Here is a 22,796-nt window from a genome sequence, read left to right as displayed (position 1 = left end):
TGCATTTAATTATCATCTTCTTTACTAGGGCTCAGAATTTCGTATCCCCTCAGGAAATTTAATGTAACATCCTGGAATGGGAAAAAATGCAAAGGGGGAAAAGTTCACCAAATGCAGACAGGTCCTTTAATAAGGTTCTGCTCATAACTTATAAAAATGCAATAAAATGTAATTAAATAGGGCCTTCAGATGGAGTTTCAGGGGTAGGTAAACTAAAGTCTATAGGCTGTGGCTTATTTTTCTGCATGGAATGTCATTGGCATATAGCTGTGTCCATTGTTTACCTGTTGCCACTGGCTGCTTTCTTACTACAACTGCAGAGACCTTATATAGCCCGCAGTCTAAAATATTTACTATCTGACTCTTTAAGAAAATGTCTGCAGATTTGTGGAACCAGGGATTTTAAAAAAAATTAGAAGTAGGATTGTTTAATAAGAAAAAGAGAAATCTGAAGATAATATATTTCTTCATATTTTAAGAGGATATTATAGAAAATAATGATGACTTTTGCTTCTTAATTTTCTGCAAGGATAAATCTAGTGGAAACTGATTTACCCTGTAGCAAGGTAACTAAGAAGAATTTTTTAGCTCTGGAGTTAAAACATACAACACCTTATAAGTCAAGTCTCACATATTGGGGGTTACATGCATTATAACAAAATTCATTCCTCTTTGACACCCTAAATTTTATTATTAATGATTCCTGTTGATTAGGGTTATTAGCGACAGATTTGCTGTTGAATGTAATAATTGATAAAGGAATAACCCACTAACCCATTAATGACCATTAATATTTCAACAAGAATAAATTAATCAATTAGAAGGAAATGAACAAAATGAGGGAGTGTTTTTGGAGAGGAGCAAACAAAGGAAAGGAGCAGTGGACTGGGAGGTAGATGATAACTGAGGACCTAAGTTGGTGGTATGCATTATGTTCCCACTAAGAGGAGACCAAAGCAGCCAACTGTGCTCCTAAATAGCTCCTGAAGGGAAATTGGTTTGTGGTATAATTTGGCATCCTGGTGACTGGACTTTCCTGCTTGAGAATCCCATAGATGCAGAATCCCTTTGTATTTCCATAGAGTGCAAAGATAAAGAACCAGAGGAGACACCTCCATATGTATGTGAGACAGGTCTTCTTGGAATGATCCATTTGCCACTTGCATTAGCATTATCGGTAGCATTGTTAGTAGGTGGGTTCTTAAGTTCCACTCCAGAACTACTGAAACAGAATTTTATAGGTGGAGCCCAGGAGCACATCACTTTAAAATCTGATGGTTTGGCTATTCTGGGTTTCTTATTCTTCCAGACGAATTTCATAATTGCTTGCTCTGTTTCTGTAAGGTACGTCATTGGGATTTTAATTGGAATTGCATTGAATCTGTATAGCAATTTTGGTAGTATGGCCATTTTGACAATATTAATTCTGCCTATCCAAGAACATGGGAGATCTTTCCATCTTCTAAGGTTTTCTTTAATTTCTTTCTTTAGTGTTGTATAGTTCTCATTGTAGAGGTCTTTCACCTCTTTTGTGAGATTCATTCCCAAGTATTTTATTTTTTTCGATGCTATTATGAATGGGGTAGTTTTCCTAACTTCTCTTTCTGAAGATTCATCACTTATGTATAAAAATGCATTGGATTTATGAGCATTGATCTTGTAACCTGCTACTTTACTGAATTCACTTATGAGTTCTAAAAGTTTCCTGGTGGAATTTCCAGGTTCCTCTAAATATATAATCATGTCATCAGCGAACAGGGATAGTTTGAGTTCTTCTTTTCCTATTCGTATCCCTTTAATTTGTTTGGTTTGTCTAATTGCTCTGGCTAGAGTTTCAAGGACGATGTTGAATAGAAGTGGTGAAAGAGGGCACCCTGCCTTGTTCCAGTTTTTAGGGGGAATACTTTCAGTTTTTCATCATTTAGAATGATATTGGCCATGGGCTTAGTGTAGATGGCTTTTCCAATGTTAAGGAATGTTCCCACTATCCTTATTTTTTCTAGTGTTTTGAGCATGAAGGGATGCTGTATTTTATCGAATGCTTTTTATGCATCTATCGAAATAATCATGTGATTTTTAATTTTAAGTGTGTTGATATGGTGAATGACATTTATTGATTTCCGGATGTTGAACCAAGCTTGCATCCCTGGGATAAAACCCACTTGATCGTGGTGCACTATCTTTTTATCATATATTTGGACGTGATTTGCTGAAGCAGGGGGTATTGCAATACCAGATCTTCAGCTCTACTACAAAGCAATAGTAACACAAATGGCATGGTATTGGTACCAAAATAGACAGGTAGATCAATGGTACAGAATAGAGGACATGGACACAAACCCAAATAAATACAATTTTCTCATACTAGACAAAGGGCCAAAAATATGCAATGGAGAAAAGATAGCTTCTTCAACAAATGGTGCTGGGAAAACTGGAAAACCATATGCAACAGAATTAAATTGAACCCCTCTCTCTCACCCTCCACAAAAATCAACTCAAAATGGATCAAGGACCTTGGAATCAGACCAGAGACCCTGCACCTTATAGAAGAAAAAGTAGGTCCAAATCTTCACCATATCGGCTTAGGATCAGACTTCCTTAACAGGACTCCCATAGCACAAGAAATAAAAGCAAGAATCAACAACTGGGATAGATTCAAACTAAAAAGCTTTCTCTCAGCAGAGAAAACTATCAGTAATGTGAAGAGAGAGCCTACAGAGTGGGAGAAAATCTTTGCCACTCATACTACAGATAGAGCGCTAATTTCCAGAATCTATAAAGAACTCAAAAAACTCTACACCAAGAATACAAATAATCCAATCAACAAATGGGCTAAGGAAATGAAGACACTTCACAGAAGATGTACAAGCAATCAACAGATATATGAAAAAATGTTCAACATCTCTAGTAATAAGAGAAATGCAAATCAAAACTACCCTAAGATTCCATCTCACCCCAATTAGAATGGCTATTATCGAGAACACAAGCAACAATAGGTGTTGGCGAGGATGTGGGGAGAAAGGTACACTCATACATTGCTGGTGAGGTTGCAAATTAGTGCAACCACTCTGGAAAGCAGTATGGAGATTCCTCAGAAAGCTTGGAATGGAACCACCATTTAACCCAGCTATCCCACTCCTTAGCCTATACCCAAAGGACTTAAAATCAGCATGCTACAGAGATACAGCCACATCAATGTTCATAGCTGCTCAATTCACCATAGCCAGATTGTGGAACCAACCTGGAAGCCCTTCAATTGATGAATGGATAAAGAAACTGTGGTATATATATACAATGGAATATTACTCAGCCATAAAGAAGAATAAAATTATGGCATTTGCAGGCAAATGGATGAAATTGGAGAATATCATGCTAAGTGAGATAAGCCAATCTCAAAAAAACGAAAGGATGAATGATCTCGCTGATACGCAGATGATGACATATAATGGGGGGTGGGAGGGGTTAGTGTTAGGGTTAGGGTTAGGTTTAGGATTAGGGTTAGGGAGGGCGGCAAGAATGGAGGAAGGAAGGACTGTATAGAGGAAAAAGAGGGGTGGGTGGGGTGGGGTAGAAGGGGGAAAATTGGCAGAATGAATCAAACAACATTGCCCTGTGTAAATTTATGATTACACAAATGGTATGCCTTTACTCCATGTACAGAGAATCAAAATGTATCCCATTTGTTTACAATAAAAAAAAAGAATAAAAATTAAAAAAAAAAATCTGATGGTTTGGGCAGATTGAAATATTCCTAAACCTTGAAACTAAAGGCCAGATTTGTGTCCTGGTTAAGTTTCTTAGTTGCTGGGTGACCTTGGGCTTTTTCCTAGAGTGAGGAACAAAGGACATAACACAATCCATAGCTTTAGAAAAACTAAAAGCTCTTCTAACTGATGTTTTCTTATGTAAAGGGTAACTGAAGAGAAAACAGTTGTTGGATTTCTGAAACTCAGAGTACCTGAAAGTCCCTCTTCCTTTAGTCATTCATGAGTTATATAAGGAATTTCTGATTTTCAAATCCCTCATCTTGTTAATTCTTTCATGTTTAACGTGTAGAAATCCTAAAAGTAGATGAGGAGAACCTACCTTTTAAAAAGTCCTTCTCAGCTATTCTGTTATTTTCTAGGACAGCAGTGCTTTTTTATATATTGTTGTTGTGTAAAGGACTAATTTCACGTAACATACACTAGGTGCTATTAAGCATTGTTACTGTTTTTGCATGCCAGACGAACTGTGTTCTCTTGCACTGAATCTGACAACCTCCTCCATGGTAGCACCTTCACTCAGCTTGTTAGGTGCCCAGCTCCAGGCACTAGCTGCCTTACTGACTCCTTTGTGATCTTAAAGGAAACAGGGTCCAAGAAGCACAATGGAGCTAGCTGTAAACATCCAGAGAAATGCCAGATGTGCTCTGGTGGGTTTCTGTGTCCCCTCCCTCCTGCCTTGCCCTTGAGCATGCCAGTCTGTAGAGGAGGATTTAATCCTGCACAGGAGACAGATTCTTCCTCTCAGTGGGAACCTACATCGGCCATGCTGATGCTAATTCACTCCCTTCTGATGTAGCACAGAGAGCAAAGCAAAGAATGGCACCTTGTTTATTCCTCTTTAAAAAATCAGCAGCAGTGGTGATAATATTCCTGGTAAAGCGGGAACCTCACTAAAATGCTATCGTGGGGGTCATCTTGTGACCACTCTCTTTCAGTGTTGCCCTGGATGCTGTCAGACACATGCCTGCCCTGTGTGGAGCCTTCTCCTTATGTATCAGATAGAACATTCACAGTTGCTAAGAGAATAGCAGGACTTGCAAAGGTCTTGTGATAGTTACTTATTTAAAAGCCACAGAGATCATGAAAAAAGTCACTCTAGGAATTAAGTTGGAGAAAAAGACCACCTTTTGGCAAAATAATGAGCCATGGAATATAAAGGTACTAGTTACTTAAGTCCCACAAATTATTTTTATAATTCACTTAATATTATAGCAAATTTTTTTCTTAAAAATTGATTTTTCAATGGGTTTGTGAAAAGACTTCATCATCAATCTTTATTATTTTTGAAAATATTAAATGGCTGTTGGCATAGAAGATCAGCAAGTGAAGCATTATTACATAGTACACAATTCCACTGTGGTGAGGATGTTTATATGTCCACTCAGATAGAGCTAAAGACTGGCCCAGAACAAGTGCTGCCTCAAGAAGACTCATTGTCTTCTTGGCTATGATTCTATTCCACTAATAGTAGGTTTGAAATAAAGACCTGGATGGTGGAAAATAAACAAATTGACTCTCTTTTCCTCAAGGGATATTATGAGTAAAGCTTATAACTTACGTTTGCTGAGTAATAGTAATAGAGATTGTTAGTGGGAAAAAAAAAAAAAAAAAAAGGTTTTCTTCTTTCAATTACTTTTCCCTGTAGGACAAACAGAGATATGGATCTCTTTTCCAAAGCCCAATACACTGTTTGGGTTTGCTTTTAATAAAATATCTACGAAGTGTCTTCAGCATGATCCCTATTTAATGGGATTTACTTGTAAAGCTTAATTCATATCAGATTTTCTAAATGAGAGATCACTGTCAACTTATTGTTAATTGAATTCAATAAAATCAAGGTTTCTATAATTAATGTGAACCACTTAATCTTTTAGCTCCTTGAATAAATGTAATTTTCTAAACACAGGTATCCTCTCATTTAATGAAACAGCAACATTTTGAAGAAATTGAATGTATTGTGACATCTTTTTTCAATAATTCTCTTTATAGAATTTTTTTTTTTTTTTTTTGTAAATGGGCATAGTACCTTCATTTTATTTATTTTTATGTGGTGCTGAGGATTGAACCCAGAGCCTTACATGCTAGGCAGGTGCTATACCATTGAGCTACAGCCTGAGCCCCTCCAATAATTCTTACTATCAAATTAAATATACTTAACTTTTAAAAATCACATAAGAAAAATAATAAAATATTAACAAACTAAAAATGTTAATATTGATATTATGTTTTGAAATATCAGTACAAATTAAGCATAGCAATAGTTAAGAAGTGGCACAGTACAGTACAAACAGCAATGATTTCTGTGTTAGTATATGTGAGTTATAGGCCTGCCTGTGCAAATGATCACCTAGGAGGCACTGGGTCAACCAGCAACTTTTTTATTTTTTCCTTTTTTTGTGGTGCTGGGAATTGAACCCACAGCCTTGTGCTTGCACAAGCACTTTACCGACTGAGCTATCTCCTCAGCCCCCAACCAGCAACTTTTCTGAGCCTTGTTTGTACCTCTAAGATAAGAGTGTTGGGCTGGCCAGGCATGGTGTAATCTTAGCATGCCTGTAATCCTAGAGGCTCTGGAGGCTGAGGCAGGAGGATCACAAGTTCAAGACCAGCCTAAGCAGCTAGTGAGGCCCTAAGCAACTTCGTGAGAACCTGTCTCAAAATAAAAAGTAAAAAGAACTGAAGGTGGTAGTGGTAAATCCCCATTCCCAGCACGTTCCCCTACAAAAAAACCCACAAAAGTGTTGGGCTAGATGAAAAGATTCACATTCAAATTCCTTTTATCATTAAATGCATCTGATTCTATATACAATAACATGGTGTCAGAATATTTTTACCTTTGTTTTTTAAATTTCAGAGATTTTAACTATTTACAAAAATTGATAGAATACTGCAATGAGTACCCAGGCCCATTGAGCAACACCAACAATCATCCCTCTTCAACCAATCATAACCCTTCTCCACTTCCATCCACTTAGTACTCTCCAGTATTTAAAAAAAATTTGTTCTAATTAGTTATACATGACAGTAGAATGCATTTTGACACATCATACATAAATGGAGTATAACTTCTCATTCTTCTGGTTGTATATGATATAGAATCACTCTGATTATGTAATAATACCCATCCATTCTACCATCCTTCCTACCCCTGTACCCCTCTCCCTTCCTCTCGCTCCCCTCTGCCTTCAGATTACCTCTCTTTTTCCCTAGGATCCCCTTATTGCAACTTAGCATTTGCATATCAGATAAAATATTTGGCCTTTGGTTTTTTGGGATTGGCTTATTTCACTTAGCATGATATTCTCCAGCTCCATCCATTTACCTGCAAATACCATAATTTTATTCTTCTTTAAGGCTGAGTAATATTCCATTGTGCATATTTACCACTTTTTCTTTATCCTTTCATATGTTGAAGGGCATCTGGGTTGGTTCCATAGTTTGGCTATTGTGAATTGCAATGCTATGAACATTGATGTGGCTGCATGCGGATTTTAAATCCTTTGGGTATAGGCCAACAAGTGGGATAGCTGGATCAAATGGTGATTCCATTTCAAGTTTTCTGAGAAGTTTCCATACTGCTTTCCATAATGGTTGCACCAATTTGCAATCCCATCAGCAGTATATGAATGTACCTTTCCCTCCACATCCTTGCCAACATTTACTGTTGCTTGTAATCTCCCAGACATTGGACTTGCTTTATTAGCATTATCCTTCTACTGTCCATATTGTTAGCACATTGAGGTCTTAGAAATTTTATTGTTTTTACAAGTCTCAAATTGCCTATTTCTTTGTATTTGATTTTGTAATTAATTTTTTTTTTGTAAAAGTACTATAGATTTGCATGTAGTAATAAGAAGTAATCAGAAAGATCCCATGTACCTTTTGCCCAGTTTTTCCCAGTGATAACTTCTTACAAGACTGGTGTAATGACACAACCAAGATATTGACATTGATATAGTAGATGTGATCTTACTTGGATCTCCATAGTTTTCCTTGTACTTGTGTCTATATAATTTTACCACATGAGTATACAGTTCCATCACAAATATTTCTCATTTTTCCCTTTTGTAACCAGATATTCCTCATTCTACCCCCCAACACTGATCTACTGTCTTTGTTTAGAAAATTTCTCAAAATTGTTTTGTAAGTTCAAAAATGTTTTGTAAGTAGATCCATACCATATTTAGCCTTTTCAGATTGACTTTTATTGCTTATCATAATTCCCTGGAGATTTGTGCAGGTTTTTGTGTGTGTCAATGGTTTGCTCCTTTTTATTGCTAAATGTATGATATGGATGTACCATAGTTTGTTTAACCATTGCTTATGGATAGGTATCTGAACTGTGTCAAGTTTTTGGCTCTTCTGAAGAAAAAAAATGAACATTTTTGTACAGGTTTTTCAGTTTTCTGGGAAAATTGCCCAAGAGTGCAATTGATGGGTTGTTATGGTAATTATGTTTAGAGTTTCAAGAAACCAAATATGGTTTTCTGGAGAGGTTATACTGTATTATATTCCATCCAATACATGAATGATTTAGTTTCTTTGTATCTTCATCAATATTTGGGGGTGTCATTTTTAAAAAAGTTCTACTATCCTGATTGAAAAGAGAATAAACATAGACCCATTCCTGAACTGTGATAATGGTAACATTTAAAATCCATGGGGGAAAAGATAGACTATTGAAAAGCATCTGGGAAAAATCTACTTTGTGCTATATACAAGAACAAAATTCAGATGGATTAATAAACTCAATGTTAATTTAAATGAAGCAATTTAACATTTTTATAATTATTAAGAGTGAGGTGGGACATAGCAACCTGCCTGCTGTTGAAGGCATGTAACTCAGAAGGTGCAAATAGAACATACATAGACTTTACTACATAAAAAATTTTGAAAACTTGATGATAAAAGTATAATAAACTGAGTTGGAAGAAAACTGGTGCAGTCATATGTACTTATGTCCAATAATAACTTATTTTTGATACACGAAGTGATTATATAATTAAATAAGAAAATTATAAGCAAAGTAAATATAAAAAGGCAATGGATAAGAATAAGCAAATCATGAAATATAAAAATCACCAATAAATGTAGAAGTAGATGTTCACCTTCACTGATAATCAGAAAATTAGAAATTAAAACAAAAGCTTGACATGTAAAAATTCATCAAGTAAACAAAAATTAAAAACAAATAATATCTAATATTATTTTGATATTTTTGATTTTTATAATTTTTTATTAGTGCATTATAATGATACAAAATAGTGGGATTCATTGTGTCATATTAACATTCAGTATTAATTGCAATGGGGAAAAGAGCATTCTTGGACATATTTTTTAATGATATAAATTAATACAGCCATTGTCTGAGGACAGATTGGCAGTATGTCTTGAAATTTAAACTACACATACTCTTTGATACAATGATTTTGCCTTTAGAAGCATGTGTACCATAGAATAATAAAGGTATATGAGGATATATAAACTAGGATATTCATTGCAGCATTATTTGTAATAGAAGAAAAGTACATAGTCAACATAAAATATCTAGCAATATGGAAATGTGAAGAAAAAACAAGAATAATCATGACACAGTCACACAGTGGAATATAGAGAAGGCATAAGTCTACAGCACTGACATGGAAGCAGAATATCCATATAGCATGGTTTAACTGGAGAGTGGAGGGTGAAGAAGGTGTGTATATGTGCATATGTGTTTGTGTGTTCCAAACTAAAAATGTCTAGAAGAACGAACATGAGCTTATTAGAAATGGTTACAAACTTGAGGTAGAGAGGTGCTTGCTGGGATGAAGGGAATGTCACTTTTTATTTTTTATATTTGTGTAATGCAGTGTTTGAAACGTGTATTAGTCAGCTTTCCAATTCTATGACAAAATGCCTGAGAAAAGCAACTTGTAAGGAGGAAAGAATTATTCTGGCTTATAGTTTCAGATGTTTCAGTCCATGTTTCCGTGACTTTGGTCTTGTGGCAAGGCAGAATATCGTGTTAAGGAGTGTGTGGCAGAGGAAAATGCTCATGTTGTAGTGACCTAGAAGGATGGTAGTGGAAAGGAATGGACTGGTGTCCTAATATCCCATTGAAGGGTATGCCTCCATTGACCTAACTTTCTTCCACTAGGTCCCACCACCTAAGGTTTCTACCATCTCACAATGGAGCTACAGGCTGGTAAACAAGTCTTTAATGCATAGCTTTTAGGGGACATTCAGGATCCAAAACAAAACATGAAGATATAATTCTCTCATAATGTTTAAAAAGAAGTTATAAGTGCTAAATAACCCAGTTGTTGAATAAAAAGAAGGAATTTGGATTAAAAGAATTGTAAAAGAAGATCTAGATACTTATATCTAATGAAAATTAAAAACAAGCAACAAACAAAAACTTTCTTGACGCTTATTAATCTGTGTCTGGGATTTTATTTTAGTGATATATCTCTGGTTATTTAAATCATTGTATTTAATTGATAGTGTTTACTGGGGTTTAGTGAAAAATATTTTGTAAATATCTCCTGTTGTGATTAATCCATTGTAATATCTCCACATTGAACTGACTATGAGTGGGGAATTAGTAAAGGAGACACAGATCTGGAAAGCAGTCCTGGGTGGACTTATCTTCACAGGCAGCCTTATTTTATACTGATAAAGTTTGAAATCTTTCCTATAGTTCTTTGTGATTGTTCACTGTTGCTGTTACTGCTTTAATGAGAAGTAGAAATGAGCCAAACTCACCTGTTTCATTCCTTCTTCTAAAGTAATTTCGAAGGAAATTCTTTAGCCCATATAAATAAGTGCCTGTGGATAGAATCAGACTCTGATTCAAAGAGCCCAATTAATTGCTTCTAAACATTTAGATACCTTTTGTTGTTGCTGTTGTTTTCAGATGGAGTCTAGTTATGTTGCCCAGACTAGTCTCAAACTCCTGGGCTCAAGTGATCCTCCTGCCTCATCTTCAGAGTAGCTGGGACTACTGGCCCCAGAGTGCCTGGCTCAGGATACATTCATAAGAAACCAGCATGCATTTTTTAAAAACCAACCAATAAGAATAATTAGGTGAGAAGTGAAATGACTATTCTACTTATAAAACCCTGCTTAACTTGACATTAATGTTTGCCATTTACTCTATTATAAATCAAGATTTATTGTGGAACTATACCAAATATAGCACAATAATGAAGAAAACAGAATCATCTCAGGATTTGAAATATACCTAACAAACTCAACCTCTTGCAAAATAACTTTCTTATTCAAAATGGAACTGGGAATTGTTCAGCACACAATGAATCATCTTTTGGCAAGTACAATAGAATCTTTAGGGACATTTCACAGCCTCTCATTCAATTGTTAGGATGTTTTTAACTTTCACAGGTAGGGAAAAAGGTAGCTTGTATAGCTATCATCTTGTTTCTAAAATTGTACAGTAAAGATTTTTAGAGTTGCTGTTGCAAAAGATCTTTTTTCCCCTTCCTGTTTCTTTACCCAGAGCTGCTTTGTCTCCCCAAAACAATCTGGAATTACTTACTGCTAATGTTTTCTGGTTTTACTATTTATCCAGGACTCAAATGTTAAACATTAATATGGGTAACTCCCTTTTCCTTACCTCATAGTCCTATATTTATTAAGAATAAAATCCCATCTTACCCTTTCCATGTTAGAACTTTTTATTTTCTGACCAACTCATTTTGTTTTGTTTTTGCTTTTTTTCAGGAGGTTTTAGAGGTACCCTTGGATGATTTTGAAGTGACCCAGACTGCAATGGCATCCGAAGTGATTAAATATGAATATCATGTCTTATATTCCAGTAGCTACCAAGTGCCTGTACTTTACTTTAGGGCAAGCTTTTTAGGTAAGACCATTTCTGAATCTAAATGTAAACTCATAACATTTACATATAAGGCAGAATGCATATTTGTGGAAAATCATTCTTGAGAGAAAAAAATAGAGTTAAAAATAAGAAAACTGTGGGTGAGGTAAGGTTTTACCAGTAAAATTTCTCATGCTTTAGAAAGAGAATCAAGACTTCAGAGTGAATGATATCATCCCAGCCGTAAGTCTGATCTTCAGATTCTTGGCCTCCTGCCTGAAGTTGACTAAGCCCCCTGGCCCTTTTTCTTTACTTTAAACAAGTAGGAACAACTTAAAGCTACAAGGTTTATTTACTTCTAACTTTACAGTAAGATTGTCTTTCAATCTCAAGTGATCCCATTAACTCAAAAGCCCCTATCCTTCCCCAAAAGCTAGTGGTTATTTCAAGAAATGTTTATCAATTAGCTTAAGCCATATTTAAAAATAGCATGAACATTTCCTTTGGCCATCTATACATCTCCAATGCCTTAGCTTCCTGTGATGCTGTTACTCAACCTATTCCCCTGCCAAGAAGGTAGAACACACTGTCTCCTTGGGGGCCTTTGCTAATAAAGCTTACTTAATCAGCAGTCACATGGAGTCCTTACCCTGCAGTACAACTGAGACTCCCTCTTAATGTCCACTGCCTGAACCAGGTCAACACTGGGACATCCTGCCATGTGACTCCGGGATCACACAAAGCTCCCTGTCCAGCCCGCCCGCTACCCTATTTCTCCTTTTATGTATGGACTTATCAGTAGCATTTTGCATTTTGAACAGCCTTCTAACTTTTTCTGGGTAGCAAAGACATCTGAATTTAGCCAATGATATTTTATTTTTAATTAAAAAGTAGCTTAAGCTGCTTTGAATGTGTATTTGGTAGATTTAATCACTTGCTGCCTTATATTGTTTAATGGTCTCTAATTTTGCAGTGCTGGCGGTTTAACAAGCACTTAGGATTTAAAACACAAGAACAAATTCTTATAGACTCCCTGGTGAGAAGATTTTAATCTGAGGTGCAGTTCCTAAGAACTGACAATTTGGGGTAAATTTTCAACATGGGACATGGGGAATTGAGGACACTGATAGTTCACTAATTCACAAACTCTTGTTGCAGATTTATCTGTATGATTATTAGCAGCCTTTAAAACACTCACTTTATTGTAATTATATTTGGTTTGTAGCCCAGAGGTTAAAGAGATTTCTTGTCAGTGAACTGTGCTTTACCCAAAGCAGAAGATATATTTATTACTTGGGTGGGAGTGAAGGGGAATGTCTTTCTTGGATCTGGTTTGCAGTGGCCCTACCTTGCACCTTTTAGATTCAAAGACAAGTTGAGGCTGCAGGTAGAGGAAATAGGGCACTACTTTTTCGATACTGTACTTTCTTATAATTAGTATTCACCATAAGTAGTTAATCACCAGAGAAGAGCTCCCAGAGACAAAACAAGTTGTTTAGCTTGTCAGCATTAGGGAATCGGAGGTGTTGAAACATGACTGCTTCTAGCTGGAAGTGGGTCTTGCTGAGGCTGGTGGATGAGCTCATATGTGTGCTTTGCTCTTATGTGCCAACAGCTCCCCTTACAGTACAGCACAGTAATTGTTCCTGCAAGTCCAATTATATTTTAATGACATTAGTGTATTTCCTCAAATCCTTTCTTCATTATGGTTTTCTGTTTCTTAAAACATACAAGCATGTACAACTAGCATTCTTGGATTCTGTTTATATACTTTAAAGATGCCCTTCATTTATATTTAATAAGAGAAAACCAAAACAAGTCATATATTTTGCATGGATATATTTCTCCCACCTCTAATTCTGTTTTGTACAGAATGAGTGGTAAGAATTTTAAAATTCCATTTTGGTCCAGAATGCATTCTTACTTGCTTAGATACATTAAAATATCAAATTTAATTTTTGCAAAGCATACTGAAGTGCTGTCTTATAGAGAAACATGAAAATGGTTCTTTTCTTTAGCATATCCTAATAATTTATTTTTTCTTTTCCTCCTAACTAAAACTCATGGGTATTCTAAAAATGTATCACCCTTTACTCTGGAGTCATAATTTTTCATTTATTCTCAGTCCATTTCCTTTTCCTTTGATATCTGATTACCCTGGTTCCTCATTTGTTTGTTAAACAAATCTCTGACAGTGTGGTGAATGGATTCCTAATGTCTTCCTCTTATTCCAGGTCCAGATTTTTCTTTGTCTCATTCTAAGAGAGTTCCGACCTAGAAAAGGGATTATTGTAAAATTTCTTGCCCAGAGGTCTTTTTTTTGTCGTTGTTGTTGCTTCAAAAATAGTTCACTTAGCCTTGATTTTGATACTTAGAATTTTGTTTGTCTTTATTAGTAAAAATTAATTTATCTTCTTTGCTCTGAATTTTCTTCCTTTATCTTTTCTTTCTATAGGAGAAGCAAACCAAGTAGTAGTTTCCATTTGAACTGGCATTATTCTTTCTTTTATTAACTGACTTAGGTTTCAGAAGAAATCTTTATTCTGCTTCTTGAAATGTGAACTTATTGAATTGTGAGTTCTTCTTATTCTTATATATAATCCACTATCTACCAGGCCAGTTACTGCCCAGACTCAACTAACATGCCACCTACCCTTGTCACTTCCATGTCTTGGCTTATCATTTCATACTGTATATTCTATCATATTGCAAGTTGCACTATAACTGAATTATTTACTTCTTTGAACCCTATAAGATGGTGAGCTACAAGGTGAGACTTTAAGGTAAAAAAGAGTACTGAAGGAAATTGATATTGAGTACCTACAAAATGAGAAGCTGTGTTTATGGCTGTCCATGTGTTCGATACTTAATGTTTTATAAACACTGCCTTAACCATTTTGATACCTGCAATATCAAATATGGTATAGCATCAATAAATATTTGTTGAGTGAACCAATAATGAGGAATTTCTAACCATATCTGTGTATAGCCAAAGAGTTAAAATGTTGTGATGGTGCCTTCTTCAGCTGCTATGAAGGAGGAAGGAACACTATTTTCCAAGGAGACCCAGGACTCAAAACTTCTATATATCCTTACTGTTTAGTTTGGTACTTCTCAGATACTATACCAGTAGTGGACTAAGTAAAATGGAACATTCTAAGGATTCAAATGTGGACATACGACCCAGCTAAGAGGCCATTCTGCTCTTTAAACACATATTTTCATTTGAATCTTGAAGGTATACAGTCAAGTTCAAATGGCATTCTTCTGTATGCCTCTCATTTCTACTACATGGGCCCATAGGAGCTCAGTTCCCAAGATAATAGCATGTATTTAAGAGAAGATAGAAGCCCTTCCCAGTATTGTTTTTCTCTAACAACTTTTGTCTTTGTAGGTTTGGAAGAAATGGTGGAACACAATTAATTTAATTTTCTATCCAGCAATGAGTGAGAGCTAACTGCCCTTCTGTTTTTTGTTTTAGGACTAAGGATTGAACCCAGGGGTGTTCTACCACTGAAGTATATCCCCATTCCTTTTTATTTGCTATTTTGAGATGAGTTCTTACTAAGTGCTTAGGGCCTTCTTAAGTTTCTGAGGCTGTGCTCAAATTTGCAATCCTGCCTCAGCCTGCTGAGTTGCTGGGATAACAGGTGTATGCTGCAGCACTCAACTGTTTTTGAAACACAATGTATGAAGGAATTATTAGTATTTTGCCAAAGCCTCTATCCATTCCTCATCATTCTTATCAATCTTTGACCTTTTAAGTCCCATTTTCCCTTTGGAGCTTGGATTCTATCAGAAGTTGATGGCAGGGGCTAGGGTTGTAGCACAGTGGTAGAGCACTTGCCTAGCACATATGGGACACTGCGTTCGATCCTTAGCACCACATAAAAATAAAATAATAGGTATATACATAATGTCTTAATGAGAGTCCTAGGCTTAAATATTTTTTCTTTACATTATAATGAGAGAATTCTAAATTTATTTCCATTTCAATTCTGGTTTATTTCTTCCCTGTCTCCATTTCTTTGTTCTCAATCTCTATTGAGAAATGGACTAAGTGGTTCTTCTGATTTTCAAAATATTTAATTCTTTGGCTGACATATGGGTTCTTCTTGGGAGCTGTTTTGACACATTTCTTTAATTAGTCAGAAAAGCTGCTTGTGAATAGAGAAGGAAACACTTCTTACATTCAGCAACTGAATGCCTGTTTACTATAGGCCCAGGAAGTCAGGGTATAGAATTAAAAATGTTACCAGGTACTTCATGTGGAAGATCTGTTTGCTTGTTTTAGGATGCTCATGGAGAAACAGGGTGAAAGAAATAGCTAAAGAATAATTCCTTCTTAAAGGCAGTATGAACCAAACCAATTTAAAGAATAGGAAAAAGAGAGAATAGTGCAAAGTTTGGAATTCAAATGGTGTGGAAGCCATCCCATAGAGAAAGAGAGTTAGTTGTTTGTACTTTGAATCATGAAATGCACAGAGATTGATAGGAAGACTAGAAACTTGGGGATTAGGAGAAGTTGAAGAATAAAAGTAAAGCATCCATAGCTCTGTCCAACAGCTTTAAAGTGCTGATAACAGGTTAGCTTTGCTGAAGAGGATGAGAAAGTATTGTAGAAGGGGAGAAGGGTGAGTGCTGAATTGTTGGACCTGGAGAGAACATGACATATTTTGGGAACACTGAGAGAGCTGTTTGGACTAGGAGTTCCCTTAAGATGAATTGTGGAAGAAATGGTTGAAAATATATGTAGAGGTCAAATTGTGGATTAGAGATAATTGAAGGGTTGGAGCATATGAAAAAATGTGAAAGATAATGAGCAGAAATGAATTGGACTAAATGAGGGAAATTCTTAGAAATTATGAGTAAGGAATAAATGAAAGAGAAGAATAAAATTTGAGGAAAATGAATTTGTGCTTTCTTATTATCATTAGCATTATTAATTTTTTTTGTACTGGGGATTTAGCCCAGAGGTGCTTAACCACTGAAATACACCCCCCAGCCCTTTTTATTTTTTATTTTGAGACAGGGTCTCATTAAGTTGCTTATAGTCTCGATAAGTTGCTGAAGCAGACCTTGAATTCGCAATTCTCCCGCTTTAGTCTTCCCAGTCTCTGAGATTACACATGTGTGCCACTGCAACCAGTGTAAGCATTATTAAATTTTAAAATAATAGCCTCTTAAAGAAAATTAACTGGAAAGAACATATTTCATATTTTCAGGGAAAATTTCACAATATAGTGGGAATTAAGACAGGTTATTGAATAAGAAGAAAAAAGTAGATTGGAGAGGTAAGGACTGTGGTTCAGTTTATTAATTACAAAGAGCAGAAAAGAATTTGACAGATAATTTAATTTAGAATCTCATTTGGTTTTAAAGGATCTTTAAGAAAGTTCATATTTGGGCTGGGGCTACAGCTCAGTGGTGAAGTGTTTGCTTATCATAATGTGAGACTCTGGGTTTAAGCTTCAGTACTGCAAAAAGAAAAAAAAAAGAAGGAAAAGAAAGAAAGAAAGCTAGTTCATATATTTATTTTACATTTATATTTATGTAAACAGTTAATAAATGTAGCCAAAGTCATAATAATGACCTAGAATATGAATTTTGGTGGATTAAAAAGAGATTCTGGGGATTTAAATGAGATTTGAAGAGCAAACATTGAAAGTTATTAAGAAAAATAATGAAAAATTATTTAACTAATATAAATAAATTCAAACTGAAATGTCCAAATAATAGAGAAAATTTAATGAGGATAATTTGTTGAACCTTGTACATGTTGGAAACATTATTGGGAATTAGAGTAGAGTAGGATACTGAGTTAGAACATGATAGGAATAGAATCACACTGAAAAAAATCAAACCTTGGTTTAATAATGTACTAAAGTGCAAAAGAAATGTTAAAAACGGTGGAGACAAAATTAACCAAAGGTTTATTCTAACCCATGTTAGTACAAAACACCATGTATACAAAAAGGAACAGATTTTAAATGGACCCAAATGCCTGAAAAAGGAAATAAAAGGTAAGTAAACTTATTTTCTTGCCTGTAAGAGAATATATTTTAGCTTTCCTATATAGGTGATTGTTTGTGCTTCCATATGGAAGGGACATCTCTTTGCTTTTACTCTTGGCAAAATGAACCCTATTTGAAACATCCATTGAAACATGCATGAGTGCCTACTGTGTACACAACACAAAATTTATCTGTCTTTAAAATAAGCTGAAAAAAACCACAGCCCCACTTTTTTCTAGCTTATTGCTTTTCTCCATGCTTTAAGTCTTCAGAGCAGTTAGAGTCTCTACATTAGGTACCATGTTGAAAAGGTAGAGGTTGCATTTGCATTCTTCATGGCAAGGGGTCAACCAAGTTTGGTGTGAAATAAAGACAGTCTGAGTACTGGTATAGGAGTAATAGGTCCAGTTATTGGTTCTGGGATACCAAGGTTTGAGGGAAGCCAAGAGTCCAAACTGCTGAGAACTGAGATACCAAACTGAGAGATTGAGATAAAAACCTTGGAATACTTTGGACAGGATGGAAAATGAGGATCCTGTGTTTTAGAACCAACAGACCTAATGTTGTAGATAAGCGTTGGATCTTTGAGTCCTCAGAGCCCCTGATCAATAGTGGCATCTCAGGGTTGATGTCTGAGTTATCTTGTGGACTCAATGTTGTTTCCCTTAGGACATTTTCTGATTCAGCAATTCCTCAAGAAGGTCTTATATGTACCTCTACTAGGTTAAGTAGTTAACTTAATTTAAATGAGAGATTATAGCATCACTTGCATTATTATGAATTCCTTAACATAGTATAGAGACAGTTTAAAATGACCTATATTAATTGCTTCTTTATGTGCTGTTGAATGTGCCTCATAAAAAATAAGACATACATAAAAAGTAAAATGTAAAAATTTCTTATGCAATTAGAAACCATCTTACATTTATTTTTCCGCTCAAAATTACTACACAAATATATTAAAACATTTGGGTTGATAATTTTTAAAATAATTACCAAGCAAGACTTTTAAACCATCTATTTATGCTGTATTAGCTAAGTACACTTGGTTGCAAATAATTGAACCTGATCATGAAAAGCAGAAAAGAACTTGGAGATAGATCACAGAGACAAGTGAAGATAGTAGAATGGTAAAGTGAGAGAATATCTACCTCCCCTTGGCTTTAGTGGTGGGAAATGGAACTCTGATTTACCTCATTTTGGAATTTCTCTCTCAGTTTGGAATTACATTTGGATAGTGAGAAATCAGATATCCACTATATCTTATCTGCATCTGCTTAATGCTATGGATTTACATTAAGTATGAGGTTTTTAATGTAAATGCAAAACATCGAATCAATGAATTTTGAAATCATGTTTATTCATTCTTTATTCCTAATAAGAATTGTACTACTTGTTCTAGAAATAATGTACTTTCATATCTCTCCATATATTTGAAAATATTTACACACAAGGCATGAAGATGTTTCTGGAATGCAAAGATGAATAAAAGCTGTCAGAGATGGTTGATGCCCTCAAAGAGCTAACGGTGTACTGAAGGAAGTAAGACAGGTCTGAAATTTGCTGTAATAAGTACAGTATATTAGGGGCCATAAGAGTGGTAAAAAGTGACACCAAGACTCAGAGGGCTGAGATGACCTTGAACTGGAGTGATCAAGAAAGGCCTTGGCTAAGCCAGGTGCCATGGAGCATGTCTGTAATCTCAGCAGTTTGGGAGGCTGGGGCAGGAGGATCATGAGTTCAGCCTTAGCCACTTAGTGAGGCCCTAAGCAACTCAGTGAGACCCTGTGTCTAAATTAAAAAAAAAAAAAAAATATATATATATATATATATATATATTTTCCCACCACTATATATACATATATATAAAGGACTGGGGATGTGGCTCATCCCAGGTATAAAACAACAATGACAACAAAAACCAACCAAACAAACAACAAACCAAGAAAGGCCTTGGGATTTGTCTATGCAATGATGGGGGAGGAGGAAGGCAGTACAGGTCTAGGAAGAAAATCAGGAAGGCAAAATTCTAGATACTCCTAAGTTAGCCAGATTGATGGAGACCATTATTAGTAGTAACAGAAAAGGCACAACTAATGTGTGCATCACTTTACAGTTTACGAAGTGTTCCTGTGTACAGACACATAGGTGTAGTGGTGAAAAATGCAGGGTTTGGAGCTAGAAAGGCATGGTTTTGATCTCTAACTCTGCTACTTACCATTTATATGACCTTGCATAAGGTATTGAAATTTTCTGTTTACTGCCTTTTATCAAGTGAAAACAAATTTGAGACAACAATAATACCTATTTCATAGAATTCTAGGATTGTCACTAATATTATGATAGCTAGCACTGCCAGCTTTCAGTCCTGTCAGCTGCATTTTGTATCTTGATCCTTATAATAACATTGAAGGTCAGGAACTGTTTTTGTCTTCATGCCTAACACAAAAACCGAGTGCTCAGAGAGGTTAAATGATTTGTTATAGAAAACTATGGAGTTGGGACTCAAAATCTTTAGCCTATTTTTCACTGCATGACACTCATTCAAGTAATTAAGTGAAATTTAAGAAACACATAAGTTAAGTAATTGATATAGTACATAAGTAAAAAGAAGTTGCCATAATGTGTACTTTTGGAATTTTGACTTAGATTTCCTGAGATGAATAAATATACAAAGTATTAAAATACTTGTAGAGATAAATAAAAATTACAGAATTAGCCAGTATAGTAGCTGATATGAATGTACATGAACAATTACACTCATTTCATATCACAATATAATTTTCTCACTGAAGCAAAAATAAATTTTCTCCTTTGGTGGAGCATCCTCTCTGCCTCATTGTGGAGTATGACATGAATTTTTATATCCTTCAAGGCTCTGTTGAAGACAATCTGTTGAATAATGGCATATTTCATTATGAAAAATACACTCTTTCCTTTTTATTTCCAGTGACCACATCCAGGACATTATTCTTAAACTTACTATGAATAATTTATATTCATTCTAAGCTTCATTTTAGGAGTTAAAAATTTTTAGTGAAACCAGGCACAAGAAGGATAAAGGTAACTTCAGTGTGCTTGCACTAAAGTTAGGTAGTGTTAGTGAAATATCTCATGCTATTATTGGATTCATGAAAACTAATAGCCCTGAGAAATTTAATTTAGGAAGCTGCACATTTTGAGTAATATATAGATTACTTGACATGTAGGTTATTATTCAATTGAGAGATTTTATATGAAAATGTTAAATTAAATGCTACTGGCAGTTGCTAAAGATTGTGCTTTTTAATTATTCGATTCCATTTTTTGCTCGATGTCTCTTCCTCTTTGTCATTGACATTTTAACTTGCTGAAAGAGCATTGCTTTAGCTTAAATATGTATTATTGTTCCAGGTAAACAGCATATAGTAGGCATTCAACAAACACTTGTTAAATATATGACCTCAATTTACTATATTCACTTTGTGGATTTCCACTGAAATTATTTTGTTTTATACTTCAATTTTTCAAGTAGTTGAGGGATTTTACTGAGCTTCTCAGCCTCGATGTGATAATTAATGAGACTTCTCATTAATTAAACATGTTAAAATTGGTGCTACTGAGTATCTTGTGTTTGAAACTGGGTGGTTGTTGATTAAGTATATTTGTGTTTTCTCTGACTGAGGGCAGATAGAAAAAATAGTCCTTCTTAAGATGGATTATGGCTTCTAATTGGAGATACTTTGAACTGACCATGTAGGTACATAATAATGTGTTTTATGCACTTAACCAAGTATTTTAATGGCCATATTTTAATTTTTGGTTATTTTTTTTGTTCTTCAGTTTTCATCACTAGATAAGTATATATAAAATACTTCAAGTTTCTATTCCATTTAAATTTATTTTCTGTGATGTGGTTCATTGCATATTTGGCAAAGTGTTTTAATGGGATTTCTGAAGTTTTCATTTTGTTTTTGAAATAATTAGAATTACAATCATTTGAATATGTTTAAGGAGTCAGTAGTATATGTCAGGGTCTTGAAAATATTGCTGATTAGGTAAAAATAATCTTTGTGCTAACTTTTATCTACCTTTGATCATGAAGGTGTGAATTATGACTAGACAAACCAATGATGAAGGCTGAGGAGAAGAGAACCCACATTATACTCCTTTAAGTCATTATTGTCAAAGAGAAAAAAACTGTATTTACCCAGATTTTTTTTATAGTGTAAATGGTCATTGGAAACTGGAGAGATTCATAAAGCAGAGGAAAAGAAAATTACAGACTTTTCCCAAATCACAGGGCTACAACTCAACACATTCTGGAAATTATAGATTTTGAAATTTCTAATCCTTATGACTAAAAGTCAGCAGATAGTTATCCATTAAAGGGGAATTTGTTTTGAGATAGAAAAATCACTTGGAGCAAATATTGGGAATACAATGGGTATACTTTTAAAAATTATTATTGAAACCTATTTGTGACTACAAAATAATTAGTTCTGTGCCTGGCTCTGAAGTCACTTCCAAAGGAACAGTTCCACTGACAGCTTTACAGCATTGTTGGAATAAATATTTGTTGAATAGTCAGTTAACCTCCCTAGGTGACTATTTTGAAGAACAGTAGTCTTATAAATATTTAAGTCCTGATATGTTTGTTTTAAGCATTTAAATTCTGTTCCTTTCAGTCCCACCATGCTCTGGCAGGTGTGCCAAACAGAAGAGTCTCAGGAGGCACTGAAGAGACTTTGCAGCAGCCCTTGAGAACTATTCAAGTTATAGGCCTAAAAGGAGCATGTATTTGACAAGGCATTATAATCGCTTATTGACCTTCCTTATTTTTCCTAAGAGAGTTGGATTTGGGAAATTGGTTACCACAACCTGGAGAGTCTAGTCAAGGAAGTCATAACTGTCAGAATTGTCCCAGTCAGAACAGCCTTCATATCTCATACTCCATTGTGTTACCAACTTTTTTCTAGTTGGTTCTGAAAACTGGGTTAACATGAAGAAAAAGGCTTCTTTGGGAGTGCATCCAGGGACTCTGCAGAGGCAGATGCTTTCTTGGACACTTGTGGCTGCTTTTCTCTCTATAGCCACACTCCTCTCTGCAAGCCAGTTTCCACTGTTTACTCCTGACTTCTGTATCCTCATAACTTGGGCATGTTCATTTCTGTGGCTTGCTGTGGTACCAGTCCTCTTACTCATTTTGTATTATCT

General features: G+C 35.2%; 1 protein-coding gene across 2 annotated transcripts in view; it reads left to right on the top strand.

The window, feature by feature from the left end:
- ATG10 (autophagy related 10) overlaps positions 1-22,796 on the top strand; it is a 291,694-nt gene that overhangs the window by 184,255 nt on the left and 84,643 nt on the right. For both annotated transcript variants that reach the window (XM_079145561.1, XM_079145562.1), the window contains one exon: positions 11,490-11,628. In XM_079145561.1, the coding sequence (XP_079001687.1) occupies positions 11,490-11,628 (139 nt within the window). The remainder of the gene's footprint in view (positions 1-11,489; positions 11,629-22,796) is intronic.

This window comes from Sciurus vulgaris (genome assembly GCF_902686455.1).
Source record: "Sciurus vulgaris genome assembly, chromosome: 6".
Lineage (NCBI taxonomy): Eukaryota > Metazoa > Chordata > Mammalia > Rodentia > Sciuridae > Sciurus > Sciurus vulgaris.
This window is presented reverse-complemented; position numbering and strand designations above follow the sequence as displayed.